At 58.9% G+C, this 13,575-nt stretch overlaps 1 protein-coding gene across 1 annotated transcript; it reads left to right on the top strand.

Annotated features, from left to right (window-relative positions):
- Positions 1–328: 328 nt before the first annotated feature.
- LOC111152614 (transmembrane p24 trafficking protein 3) lies at positions 329–4,478 on the top strand. Its single transcript, XM_022511146.1, has 3 exons — positions 329–523; positions 1,845–2,093; positions 3,753–4,478. The coding sequence occupies exons 1-3, from the start codon at positions 356–358 to the stop codon at positions 3,987–3,989; spliced, it is 654 nt and encodes a 217-aa protein (XP_022366854.1). The 5' UTR covers positions 329–355; the 3' UTR covers positions 3,990–4,478.
- The last annotated feature ends 9,097 nt before the right edge of the window (positions 4,479–13,575 follow it).

Below are 13,575 nucleotides of genomic sequence, written 5' to 3'. Positions count from 1 at the left end.
TGCGGTCCTCCCGGGCGGTGCGGGGCCTCGGTGCAGCCGCTGTGGCTCACGGTGGCGGTGGCCACGGTGGGCGTGCGGACCTGGGCCCCTCGGGAGGGACGCCGACCCCGCGGACCCAAGCCCAGGGCTCCCACCCCCAGACGGAGGCCCCCGATCCGGGCGCCTCAGGGGAAGGGGGCGTGGCCGGCCCGCTCGGACAGCGCGCACGCGCGGCGGGAAGGGGCGGGGTGGCTCCCCGCGCGCGCCTGCGCACCAGGCCACCCGCCCCTCCCGGAAGCGCCGCCGCCGCGCCACGTCCGCGCCGCACATCCCGCCGCCGCCCCCGGCCGGGACCCACCGACCGCCGCGGAGCGCCATGGGCCGCGCAGGCGCGCGCTCCGCCTCGGCGCTGCTGCTGCTGCTGGTGCTGCTGCGGGCCGAGCGACCGCGGGGCGCCGAGCTCACCTTCGAGCTGCCCGACAGCGCCAGGCAGTGCTTCCACGAGGACGTGGAGCGGGGCGCCAAGTTCTCCCTGGACTACCAGGTGGGGCTGCGCCCCCTCGCCGGCCGGAGGGGCGCCGGCAGCGGCGGGCCGGGCGGGGAGCGCCGCAGGTGCACGGGGCCCGGGGCGCGGTCGGACCGGCCGCCGGCGCGCCCCGGGCCTCGTCCCAAGCCTGTGGGACCGCGGAGTCCCCGGTGTACCCATATGTCAGCGGGGAGGAGGGGGCTTCGGGTTCCTTCCCCGCCCCTCTCCGCGGCTGCGGGGGCCGCTGGGTGAGCGCAGAGCCTGCTGCCATATGCTGCCCACTTGCTATCCAGTCTCCTCCCAAGGAACTCGGGCGCGCGCAGGGAGCGGGTCTCGGGGCGGGGGTCTGCCCCTGAGGTTTGGTGGGCGGACTGAGTGGGAAGGACCCCCACGACAGCCGCCTGCCTGCTCTCGGACACCCCGGAGATGCAGTGGCCTGAGCCTCAGGAAGGAGGGCGGCCCTTCCGTGGGTCCTCGCTGTCCAGAGCCACCGAAAGAGCGGTCTGCTGGGGGACAGCGCGGTGTGGGATGGCCTCGGGGTCCCCGATTTGGCCGCTTACACTTCTCTGGGCACAGCATATGAATTATGGCCGGGTTATCGGGCCCCCCAGCACAGTCACTGCAAACCGACCGTTGTGAGCCTGGAGGGGCCTGGGAGGTCCTCTGGGCACTGCTAGGTCAGGAATCCCTTGTCAAGGAACGGCCAGCACAGTTTAAACGCCTCCAGCAGCGGGGCACTGGCCACTAGGTAAATTCTCCCATCTGCACAAAGAGGAACTTCCGAAGTTTGGAAGCAGATGGAGGCCATTGACTGTGTCCCTCGATGGACCTTGGTTGTAGCCACTGACCACCTGTATGACCCTGCTGTATGACATGTTTCTTCGGTTTCTCAAGCGAGTTTGAACTATGTAATTCCCAAGGACCCTCTCACCTCTGATGGCCACTGAGTCTGTGAATTTGATCAGCAGTGACGCAAGCATTCACTAGCCCCAGTTTGCAACCTGCTTGAGCTGGGAGCCTCAGTTTTCTCTTCTGTGAAATAGGAAGGATCAAGCTCCTTGCCCCTTTGCAGAACAAAGCCTTTCGGAGTCAGGCAGTCAGGGATTCAGATCTTAGCCGTCACTTTGAAGCATCGTGACCCTGGCTGACTTCCTCGATCTCTCTCAGCCTCAGTTTACTCCCCGGTAAAACAGGTGTCCTAGCACCTGCTTTAGAAAGCTGTGAAGATTACACGAAAAAAACCAAGTTTGTCAAGTCTGATCACGGTATCTGGTTGGCATTTCATACCAGCGGCTGCCCCGCCGGTCACAGCAGACTGTGGGTGTCTTTGTGGTTGTAGGTCATCACCGGAGGCCACTATGATGTCGACTGCTACGTGGAGGACCCCCTGGGGAACACCATCTACCGGGAGACCAAGAAGCAGTATGACAGCTTCACCCACCGGGCTGAGGTCAAGGGCGTTTACCAGTTCTGCTTCAGTAATGAGTTTTCCACCTTCTCTCACAAGACCATCTACTTTGATTTTCAAGTGGGTGACGAGCCCCCCATTCTCCCAGACATGGGGAACAGGGTCACAGCTCTCACGCAGGTGAGTGGACATCGGCCAGCCCCGGGCCGGCTCAGCCTTTCTCATCCTGTCTCGGCCGTACTCAGTGTCAGCCTGTCCTCGGCCCCGGTCCTGGGCTGGGAGGGTCAGGGTCGGCTTCACCTCTTTGCACATTCAGTCTTCAAGGACACTGTCCCCTCTGAGCCCCTGCCCATCCCGTGGGATCCCTGCAGCTCCTTGCTCTGGCGTTCCTGGGTTCTGGCTCAGGCTTGTGCGCAGTGCCATTGAGGAAAGGCCTTACCAAGCCCCCTCTGCTCACTCCATCTGCGTCGTAAGTACCAAAGGCGTGTTCGCTTGGTAATGTGAGCCGCTGCGGCAGCTACGCCCCGAGGGTTGATGGCCTAGCATAAGTTTTTTGTCCCTCGGGTGATAAATCTAGGTTGGCGGGGAGCTTTTGTGCAGGGACTGATCAGGAATTGGGGGTTTCTCTTTCCTGTCCCCTGTCTGCTCTCCCTCTGCCTCTCGCCACCAGAAGAAGGGGCAGCGAGAAGGCCTCACCTGTTTCTTAGATGCCCTGGCCCCGGGGAGCAGGCTGGATGGGTTGCTGAGCTCAGATGCTGTAACAGGCCGAGGAGGTGCCCGTTAGACATTGGAAGATCCCAGTGAGTGGGGCGGAGGCTGCTGTCACAGGACGGGGTGCTCCCAGGGGTCTGTGAATCCCACCACGTGATCGCCCTTGGGTCTCCTGTGGTGCCCACACTAGGTCCTGAGGGACACCAGGAAGGCCATGTTAGTGCCTGTTGCCCTCTGGGAATGGGCCTCCTTCCCTGGCACAGATCTTATCTGAGACTTACAGTCACTGTGGCTCCCTTTCCAGCACCCTGGTGCCTGTCTAGGGCCTCTGGCTTCTGACCCAGGCCTTGACCATGGTGCCTTGTGTGGCATCCCTGACATGTCTTGTGGCTTGGGAGTCCTCCCTCTCCCTCCTCCTTTTGCCTCCCTCCGTTTGTGGTGATTCCGGAGCCTGGGAGGAGGCTGGAGGGGCAGCCTACCCAGCTGAGCCCTGTGGCCAGGACCCAGGGCTCAGGGCGCATCTGCGACGGGTAAGCCCCGTGTGTGCAGAGTTTCTGCATGAGCCTGGGACAGATGTAAACAGAGAGTGGACTTCCAGCCTGGAGACCCAAACAGGCCCTTTCCTCTTGTTTGTAAACAATGTCTGTGTGTATTTACGCGTACTAAATGCATGTGTGGGTACGTAGGCCCACACATGTGCAGACACATGTACGTGCGTGTGTCCCCATCTGTCCCCTGATTTCGAGGATGACCGTGCCTGGGTCTGCTCTTGCCCCTCAGAGCGCGGCCCCTTTCAGACCAACTCCCACTGGCCCCTCGTGGCGTCCTGGCTCCCGGAGGCCTTGCAGAGTGGGGTTCTCAGCCTGCCGTGGCAGCGAAGGGTTGATCCCGAGGCCTTTACTGTGAGCCCCCCCACCCGCACTCCTCCCCACACATCCCTGAGCCCGGTGGGCCTCCGTGTGCCTCACCTGCCTTCTGTTGGCCCGCTGCCCTCCTTCCCCTGCCCCTCCACCAGGCAGACGCAGAGCGCCGGCCTCCCCGTGTTTCGCCTGGGGCCGCGGTGGCCGCACGTGGACGCGTCCCTCCTGTTTCAGCGCCCAGTGTGACCTCCTCCCTCTTCCTGCCCAGATGGAGTCGGCCTGTGTGACCATCCACGAGGCCCTGAAGACGGTGATCGACTCGCAGACGCATTACCGGCTCCGCGAGGCACAGGACCGGGCCCGGGCCGAAGACCTCAACAGCCGTGTCTCCTACTGGTCAGTCGGCGAGACCGTCGCCCTGTTTGTGGTCAGCTTCAGCCAGGTGCTGCTGCTGAAGAGCTTCTTCACAGAGAAGCGGGCTGGCCCCCGGGCGCCGCACTCCTAGGCCCGTGTCACGGGCTCCTGCCGGGCCCGAGGGCGACCGTGGGCTGGGGCATCCCGCTGCTCACTCCTCGTACCCCAGTGGCCGGTGCCTCCAAGCCTGACGATCCAGAGGCTTCTAGCCACGTTCCGTGGGGAACACCGAGAAAAGCGTGCTCTGGGCTCGGGGGGCCTGGTCTGGCCGGAGGAGGAGCCCCGGGTACCCAAGCCTCTTGGGGCAGTGCAGGGAGCCCCTCTGTCCACGGTGCGTGGGTTGTCGGGCCTGTGTGTGTCCTGTCCTCTGTGGACAAGGAGGGGCCGTCGTCTGGCTTGTCTCCGTGGAGCTCACTGGGTCTGTGGAGACAGGCCCTGAGGCGGCTTTGCAGAGACCCCCGCCGCAGGTGAGCAGCAGTGTCCTCTGTGGAGGCAGGAGCCTGGAGGCCAGGTGCCCGTGGTGAGCCGTGGGTCTCCCGGATGCAGCCCTCTGGTCAGTAAAAGCTAAGTAGGAGCTCCATGCAAACCTGTGCCTTTCTCTCTCTGCCCTGGAGGAGCGCGCGGCTTCTCAGGGAACGGGGTGTCCGCAGAGAGTGTGCGGAAGAGCAGGTGCTGCCCTCGAGGTGTGCGTGGGCACCCGCGCGCGCGGCCTGGGCTCCGCTGCCCTCCTCCCGGTGGAACGACAGTGGTGACATGGGGACTGCTCATTCTCTCATCTCAGACTCCAGAGGTCACTGTTGAAACAGCTGATCATCGTTGAGTCCAAACCGTGCGCCAAGCACGGGAAAGGACAGAGCTGTCAGCAGCTGTCCTGGGCTGTGTCCAGGGCAGCCACACTGCGCTCTGTCAAACCTGGCTCAGACCGTGTCCCCCCCTGTTCAACACCTCCCGTGGCTCCACGTGTTCTCAGGTCCTGGCCGCATCCTTGCTGGGGGCCATGAGGTTGTGCCTCACCGGGCTGCTGGCTGCTCGGCTCCGTGTCCTCTCGTCCCTCCGCCCAGGTCTCCTCACTATTCCTGTAACACACCAGGCCATGCCTCTGCCCCAGGGTCTTTGCACATGCAGTGTCCTATTAGAACTCCCCCTCCTTCTCCCTGATAACCTGCGCCATCGCCCCTTGTCTCGTGGCTAGATGTCACATTATTGGCGAGTTAACCCTCACTGCTCTGTTCAGGATGGCACCTGCCCACCTGCCCCTGCCCGTCTCCCTGTCCCTGCTTTACTTTTCAACTGTGCATCACCACTGACACGTAGGTTTACTTGTCTGTTTGCTGTCCTTCTTATCCCCTTGGATGTGAGCTCCACGATAGGGCATGTGGGCTGCTATGTCCCTGGTCCCTGGCACAACCCCTGCTATGCACTAAGGTCTCCATGCAATTGGGGGCCAAGCCAGCAGCCTTACCTGTCAGCAGCTGGTGCCGGCCAAGTGTCTCTGAAGGAGGTCCCGGAGACCTGACGCCTGCCCTGAGGGACCTCTTAGGAGTGATCTGAAAGCCAGAGCCGCCTGGCAGGTGTCGCTAATGTGTCGTAGACAAGGGAGCAGGGGACGCGTCATGTGGGAGAGACCCTCCATGAGGCTTGCTAGCTTAGTGGAGAGAAATGCTGCTTATCTGTTCATATGTGTTTGAGGGTTTTTCTTCTTCCTTATTTTAAAAATTAATACCCTCCTGGGGCACCTGGGTGGCTCTGTCATTAAGCGTCTGCCTTTGGCTTAGGTCATGATCCCGGGATCCTGGGATCCAGCTCCTCGGTGGGTTCCTCGCTCAGCGCGGCGTCTACTTGAGATTCTCCGTCCTTTGTCCCTCCCCTGCTCGCACACTTGCTCTGTCTCTCCAGTAAATCTTAAGAAATACCCTCCTCACAATGGGAAGGAGAGAGGGTGCGGGGAGGCTGGAAGAGGGCCACTCCGAGGACGGACCAGGCCTACGTGGTGGAGCCTCCGTGAAGATCCTGATGGCACAGGGTTCACGGAGGTTCTGGGCTGGTGAACACGCGGGGGTGCCGCGGGGTGGGGGTGCCTCTGGGGAGGGCACAGGCACTCTGTACCCTCCCAGGCTTCATCCCACGCCTCTCCCATCTGGCTGCTCACCTGCCCCATCATCCTCTCCTTTTATGCCAAACCTGCATCAGGAGCTGAACTACTTCCCGAGCTCCGGGAGCCGCTCCAGCGAACCACTGGAACTGGAGAAGGGGGCCGTGGGCGCCTCCAATCTCTAGCCGGGTCAGAAGCAGCCAGGACAGCCTGGGCTCGTGATGGCTTGGGACGCGGGGACAGTCTGGCGAGACCGGGCCCTCGGCCTGTGGGATGTGACGCTGTCCCCGGGGGGAGGACAGAGGCAAGTGACGCTGTCGGATGGCCGGCTGGTGCTGCGGAGTTGCTCGGTGGGGAGCCGCCCGCCGTCCGAGGTGCCCTGAGGGTCTCGTGTGAGAGCGCAGCAGACGCGACACAGCGGGACGCCGGGACGTCCACCAGCTGTGGATGTGTGCAGGCACCTTCGGCGACAGCCAGGCCGCGGGGACTCAGCTGGTGCGGAAGGAGAAGCTCCCGGCCTTTCCCACCAGAGCCGGTGAGGCCCCCACGCCCCGGAGCGGCCCCTGCAGGAGCTCATCCGCGGACGCGAAGGGATGAGCTGGAGGTGGGGGGGTACTGGGGGGACACTGAAGGTCCCGTTTTACTAGAACCTCCCTCCCTTGAAGACTCTTGCAAAGGGTCGATTTTCTCTAACGGACAGTGCTTGGTTTTTAGGCCCAGATACGGACGGCAATCGCTGGATAGTCTGTCGTCCTCACGGGGAGGCTTGGCCGCTGGCCTGGGGCAGGACGGGCCGCTCCCCAGACAAGTCCAAGCCTGCGCCCCGCTCCCAGCCGTCACTGAGCTGCGAGGGGACAGCGGTTGCCTCCTGCAGCCCTGCGTCCCAGGGATTCAATCTCAGTCCTGTTTGAGGTTCTGAGCAAAAGCCTCTCATGGTGTTTCCTTCTGGGCTTTCTCAGTGTGTGACACGCAGCGGGGAGAGGCTTCATGTCCTCCTTGCCTGAATTTCCAGTCCATCCTCCGGTCACAGGGAGAATGGTGGCTGAGGTGAGGCCCATGGGCCTCCGGGTCTGCCTGGCCGTCACCGCACCGCGACGCACTCTGTCTTGGCTTTAAGCCCCGTGCAGCCCCATCCTTCATATTGTAGGAGAACCCCCATCTCTGCAGAGCCACGGGCCGGCTGCACGCTAGGACTTCACCTGCAGCGGACCCGCAGGGATGCCACCCCCTGTGACGTCTCTTTTTGCAGAACTGTAAGACCACGGACAGGACGTCCTTGGTCAAACCCACATGCACGCGTGTTCTCACGCAGCCGGACAACAGGTTTCGGACAAGTTTGGGGAGCACCTGCTTTTCCGGCCCTGGTGGTGGTCACGGGCTCAGCTCCTCCCTGCTCCCTGGGACCCGCCCCGCGGGCCTGCCGGGTTGGGGGGAGGCGACCACCCTTCGGGTCACGTAGCTCTCGACTCAGCCTTTCCACTCGCAGAACTGCCGGGCGGCGGCTCTTCCCGATGCTGACCCAGCTCGCTGCAGTTTTCCTTCTGCCGGTTTCTGTTTCTCAGTCCAATATTTGGCCACAGGAGAAAACAGGCTTCACATATGGCTTGCTTCTTCACACTCCCTGTCACATCCCGGAGAAATCCTCCAAGAACACGATCAGACTGTTTTCATCGTTTGTAGGTCTATTTTCGGCTTTCGATGGTGCATAGGAACCAATTCTGGCTCAGCCGAGCGTGTTCCAGCCAGACTCCTGGTTTCTGAGGCTCCCAAACCCCTGGGTTTGAAACCCGCTGAGCATAAGCAATGGTAACAGAACGTTGTCAAGCGAAGTGAGACAGAGCTGCGTCCAGGTAGCCTCTCCTCCAAGCATGGTCTGGCTTAGAACCAGTCTGGTTCACTGATGCGCGCTCTCCCCAGCGGTCAGAAGCTGGAGGAACCGTGTCCCACTGAGTGCTTGCGTTTCCAAGACGATCCTGAGTCAGGAGCGGGCTTGTAGACGACACGCGGGTTTACCGAGTGAGCTCTCAGGAGAGGTCGTGGTGTCCCAGTAACTGCTGAGAGAAGGGTCGGGCTCCTGATGCAAGAAGGCAGACCCCTTCCTCGTCTCCCTCCCACCTCCTGTCCCGTGAGACCAACCCAAGCAGATGAGAATAAAATAGAATTTAAGTCCCTGAAACCAGAAAAAGGTCACAGTCCTGAATCACTAGCTATAGGGAATGGCTGTCAGATTGGTGATACCTGAAGGGGGGAGATGCCCAGAGCGGTTGTAGCAGGTTGAGACTTTCCTAAGAGAAGGAGGCGTTGTCCTGAATGGCCAAGCTGCGGGGCCTGGAATGGTACTTCCTGGGGCTGCGTGTGGGCAGCAGAGGGGGTGCCCACTCTACTCTCCTCCCAGGGACGGGGAAGGTAGGGTTGGAGGAGAAGCTGGTCAGACGGGTGGGCAGGAGACTTGGCAGGTGGATGGTGGAGCCCCAAAGGGGAATCTGCCGTGTAGCCAGGATCACGCCAGATCTGTCCCTGGCAGTCCTGTGGCCGGCCGGATGTCACTGGAAACTGCTTTCTCCTGGGTCATGCTGAGGACAGAGGGACCGCCCAGCGGAGGCTTGTCCTGGGGGAGCTGGCGAGCAGGCACTGGAGGCCAGGCTCCCCATGCCGCTTCCCCGCACGCTTTTCCGGCAGGCCGGCGGCCACGATGTCTGGAGCAGGAGTGGCCATCCCGGACCGGTGTGAGAGCGAACCAACAGAAGGCACATGGAGGGCAGATCTGGGGAGGGTTACCCCAGGACGCAGAACAGCACAAACACCCATTTCCCCCATAGTCTTAAAAAAATAGGGATGAGGCAACAAGGTTTCAGAGCAGAGTTACAAGAAATCATAGACGAGGTTCTGCTGCGATGGAAAAGGTGAGGAAGAGCCGCCAAGATTCCGGGGAATGCGGATGAGGAAGATACCATCCCAGAAGGGGTCATGGGTTTGCAGATGGCCCGGGAAGAGGATCCCAGGGTGGGAGGCTGGAGGAAAGCCTGAGAGAGTGCCCCAGATAGAGCAGACAAGGAACCCAGAGCTGGACGTTGCTGGGGACAGATTTGCACAGCAGAGCGGGTCCATCGTGCAGGTCTGGGCATCCCTGAAGAAGAAAATACAGCCACCACAGCAAAGACAGAGAGCAGGTGATCCACACCAAGAAGAAATCCGTGATTTCTGACGTTTCCAGGAGATTTTCCGGGAAGACCGCGGAGTGGTGTCTCCAGGAGCTGCGGGAAAGAGCGCGCAGGAAGATCAGAAACTGTTTCCTGCCGTCCAGACACGAAGGCAGCAGGCAACGATTCGAGCTGGAAGGTCCGTGGGGGACAGCGTGCCCATTCTGGAATAAGCCGCCAGGGAGGAGCCCCCGCGAGCCAGTGGGAGAGAGAAGCAGCAGAGAAAGGGCGCACGCGTTTCTGTGAACTCTCTGTCCGCGACGACACCCACCCAGGACTGCGGAGCAGGGAAATCCGCTCCTCTGAGTGGGCTGTGTCCCTCCCGATGGTTCAGCAGTGATTCAACAACACAGCCCGTGGGGACCGAGAACTAGAGAGTGAGGGGGCTGAGGGAGGGCACATGTGCACCTGCTTCTTTCCCCTGCTGGGAATTTAAGAAACAATCCCAATCATGACAATGGGAGGAACTACATGGCACTCTTACTCTGGGCTTTCCCTGAGGCCGTCTCGCTCGTAAGAGTGAAATGTGGGATGCACTTCAGTCCACCCAAGAGACCCTGAAAAACACATTGCATTCACAAAGGGATTAGTAAAATCCTTTTTTTTTTTTTTTTTTTAAGAGAGCTACTGGTTCTGTCTTTGTGACTGCAGTTCCCCTGAGGCGGGGCATTTCTTCTAGAAACTCACGAGAAACAGGGAAATGGAAACAATAGGATTTTTTTTTAAAGACTTTTATTTATTTGACAGAGATCACAAGTAGGCAGAGAGGCAGGCAGAGAGAGAGGAGGAAGCAGGCTCCCCACCGAGCAGAGAGCCTGATGCGGGGCTTGATCCCAGGACCCTGAGATCGTGACCTGAGCCGAAGGCAGAGGCTTTAACCCACTGAGCCACCCAGGCGCCCCGGAAACAATAGGATTTATTACAGGGGATCTTCTATAGGGATTGGCTCCTATGGTCATGGAGGCTGAGAAGTCCCCGGACCTGCTAGATGCGAGCGGCCGAACCTGGAGAGCAAGGGGTGCTGGTCAGTCTGAGGCCAGGGGAGCGGCGGCATGAAGCCCGATATGAGTCTGAATGCCCTGAGACCAGGGAGCTCCCTGTCTGGGGGCAGGGGCAGGGGCAGATGGGCGTCCCAGCTCCAGCAGGAGCAAATTCACCTTCCGTCGTGGTGGGGTGAGGGCGGTAAGTGTGGGAGCAGAGTCAGACCTCTGAGCGGCTCAATCCCCCCTTGCACGGCTGCACAGGTCATGCCCCTCGGGGCTGTTTCTTACTTCCACGGTGAGAATAAACTCTCCGATGGGGAACTGCACGAGGGCATGCCCTACACCACCCAGTAGATCCTGTCAAAGGACTGCGGTGAGTACCTAACTGGTGTTTGCCATCAACACCAAGTGGATCTCATGTTTTTCTTAGAAGTGCAGTGATGTGAGACGTGGCCATAGGAGGACAGTGTGGAAACACCAGCAAAGCTCGTTATGCTTTCCGGGTCCGGCTGGTGTAAACCAGTCTGCCTCTGAGCAGGGACCCTGTGTCTCTGCAGAGACTTGTGGATGGGCATGATTCCAGGCCCTTCAGTGCATCACAGAATGTCGGGGGGAAAGGGTCATTGGGCAGCTTCGTGGCTGCAGCTTCATGGTTCCTGAGCCAGAACCTCGCCGTTGAGTCAGCCTGAGCTCCTGCTCAAGATCCCGTGTTTGTGTCTGCAGATGCTGCATTGGAGGGCAGCTTGTTACGCAGCAGTAGCTAGCTGAGACGCTGGGTGTTCTGTCGACAATGGGCTGGCTGTAATCGCTGGGCCAGTGCTGCTCAGTACAAAGAAGGTCGTTTCCCCAGGTTTTTCCACCTTAAATGTAATCGTTTTTCTCAATTTGATGTGACTTGGAAGCAACATCATTCATTCATTCATTTCTCAGTACGCCCAGCGACTGGGAAGAATGACATCAGTAGGAAGAGCAGATCATTCACACGCCTGCTCGCTCATACACACGCCCGTGGATTCATGGAGACCCAGGCTGGAGCCAGGGCAGGGCCTGTAGCATGGGAGGCTGAGGACCTTGCTGGAGAAGGTGGCTCCTGGGCTGAGGCGGGGGAGCCAGCGGGGAAGGCAGAGAGTGGGTGGGAGCAAAGGCAGAGAGGTGTCCTGCATCCTGAGCACACCAGGAAGGCGGGCTCGACTGTGGGCAGAGAGTGGGATGACTCTGTGGTGTCAGTGGGCCTGAGGAGGCTGGCGAGGGTGAGCAGAACGGTGTCATTACCCTAAGGGGGAGTTGGGCTTCATCCTCAGAGCGACTTTTGGGGCAGGCTTTGGGAAGATGGAGGCTGATGGAGGAGAGAGATGTGAGCAGAGCAACAGCTCCCAGGCCCAGCAGGCTAGAGAAGCAGAGCGCACGGGCGCTCGCTTGGCCCTCACCCTGTGCCACTGGGGGGTAGGGGGGAGGGTCTCCCTGACCTGAGCAGGGCTCATCCCCACACAAGCAGAATGCTCCTTTCTTTCTCAGAGATGAGCAACCGAAGGCAGGAGCTCCTGATCCAATAGGGAGGGGCTTGGCCCCGCAGGGGACATTCTGGCAAGGTCTGGAGATATTTTTGGTTGTCACAACTGGAGAAGAGGCATCTGGTGGGTGGGGTCCCCAGATGCTGCTGAACATTGGACGGGGGTGGGTGCAGGACAGCTCCCACAGCAAAGCTGTGGATGACTTGAGATGCTGGGGGGGCTAGGTTGAGAAGCCCTGGTCTATCCAAAGAAAACAATGAGATAAAAAGGAAGAAAAGCCCAGAAAAACACACTGAAAATGGAAAACACCAAAAATGTTGGCATGGGGCAGATAAAAATTATGGCCAAATATGTCAGCATCAATTAATGATGAATTAGTTGCCTTTATAAAAGAAGAGTTTGAAGCAGAGATACAAAAGATGAAATGGCCTAAAGGAACGAACATTGCATACATCCGACAGACAAAAGTAAACGGGCTAACCTCGTCTATGTGAAGACAAAGGTTGGTGCACAGAACAAATATCTCGTATAGTTTATACCGTAGACAATGTGGGCTGGAAACACAGCTGGAACAAACTACCCCGCAAACTTGAGAATGGAAGGCTTGTCAGAGGGTACCACGTAAATAAAAACATGCAGGAGAAGGTGGTGATGGTCACAAGTTCCAGATCAGAGAAAGTTCATCTTTGCTTCCTATTTTATGCCAAAAGATTTCCAGAGAGTTGAAAAATTTAAACATTAAAAAGAAAAGAAATAAAATAAGCTTGGCTTTGGCGGGGGGGCCCTTCTAAACATGAGACAATACCCGGGAGAGAGAAAGGAGTCCAACTACACAGGATTTTAGATTATTCCGTACCCTATACACACGCTAGAAACACATGCGAGACGCAAGACCAAATACGAGACTGGGAATGCTCGTGTTGCAACTCACAACCCAAAAGTCAGCAGTCTGGTTAATTAAGTAGTCGATCCGCTAACCACTTACTGAACGTCTGCTGTGTGCTGGGCTCTGCTGAATACTGGGGAGGAAATAACGAATAAACAAAGTTCTCGTTCTGCTGAGACTTACGTTCTATGAACAGTCACCGTAGACAGCCCAGTAAACGTGGTGCTGTGAAGACGGACGACACTGGGTGTGGGGCAGAGACAGAGACGGAGTCAAAAAGGCATTAGTGATTGGGGTAAGGACCAGCTCACTCCCAAGGGGCGTTTGAGCAGCAGGCTTCCAGCTGGAAGGAAAGACAAGTGCAAAGGCCCTGAGGAGGGTATTTCGGGGCATGTTCGGGGAACGTCAGGAATTTAAGAACAGACGTGGCAGTGAGCCACAGGGCCAGTGGTAAAAATGAATTTTGAGAGGTCACCCCGGGTCAGCTCATGTGGAGTTTCTGGACTGTGGTAAGACTATCTGCTCAATTCTATGCCAGCCTGCGATGGGAAGCCAGCAGAGAAAGAGGATGGGCAAATCGTTCTTTTAAAGTTTCGCATTTTTAATGTTTTTATTTTGAAATGATTCTAAATTCACAGGAATTTTCAAAAGTAGTGCAGGACGCCCGTGGGAATAGCCAAATCTGGAACCTGACGGCGCCATGCACTGGTGAGGCTGGGGAGGGGTGGAACGCTTGTTCGCGGCTGTGGGAACGTGTGTGGGGTGGCCGCCTGGAAGCCAGGCTGGCGCTTCCCCACAGAACCACACACCCCATCCAGCATCCCTCCTTGGCATTGACCTGAAGGAGTGAACACTTATGTCCACACAAAAACCTGCACACGGACTTTATTCACAACTGCCCAAACTGGGGCGCCACCAAGACACCCTTTGTGGGCATGGAGAGACACACTTGAGTGTGTCCAGATGGGATTTCATTCCGCACCACAAGGACACGAGCCAGGAGAC

Source organism: Enhydra lutris, unplaced genomic scaffold, assembly GCF_002288905.1.
Source record: "Enhydra lutris kenyoni isolate GAN:26980312 unplaced genomic scaffold, ASM228890v2 scaffoldscaffold29, whole genome shotgun sequence".
In the NCBI taxonomy this organism is placed as follows: Eukaryota; Metazoa; Chordata; class Mammalia; order Carnivora; family Mustelidae; genus Enhydra; species Enhydra lutris.
This window is presented reverse-complemented; position numbering and strand designations above follow the sequence as displayed.

Bases quoted from the DNA above. Each gene is read 5' to 3' on its own strand.
- LOC111152614 (XM_022511146.1), top strand. From the start codon at position 356: ATGGGCCGCGCAGGCGCGCGCTCCGCCTCGGCGCTGCTGCTGCTGCTG. The intron at 524-1,844 runs GTGGGGCTGCGC...TTGTGGTTGTAG, and splicing joins AGTTCTCCCTGGACTACCAG to GTCATCACCGGAGGCCACTA. The intron at 2,094-3,752 runs GTGAGTGGACAT...CTTCCTGCCCAG, and splicing joins GGGTCACAGCTCTCACGCAG to ATGGAGTCGGCCTGTGTGAC.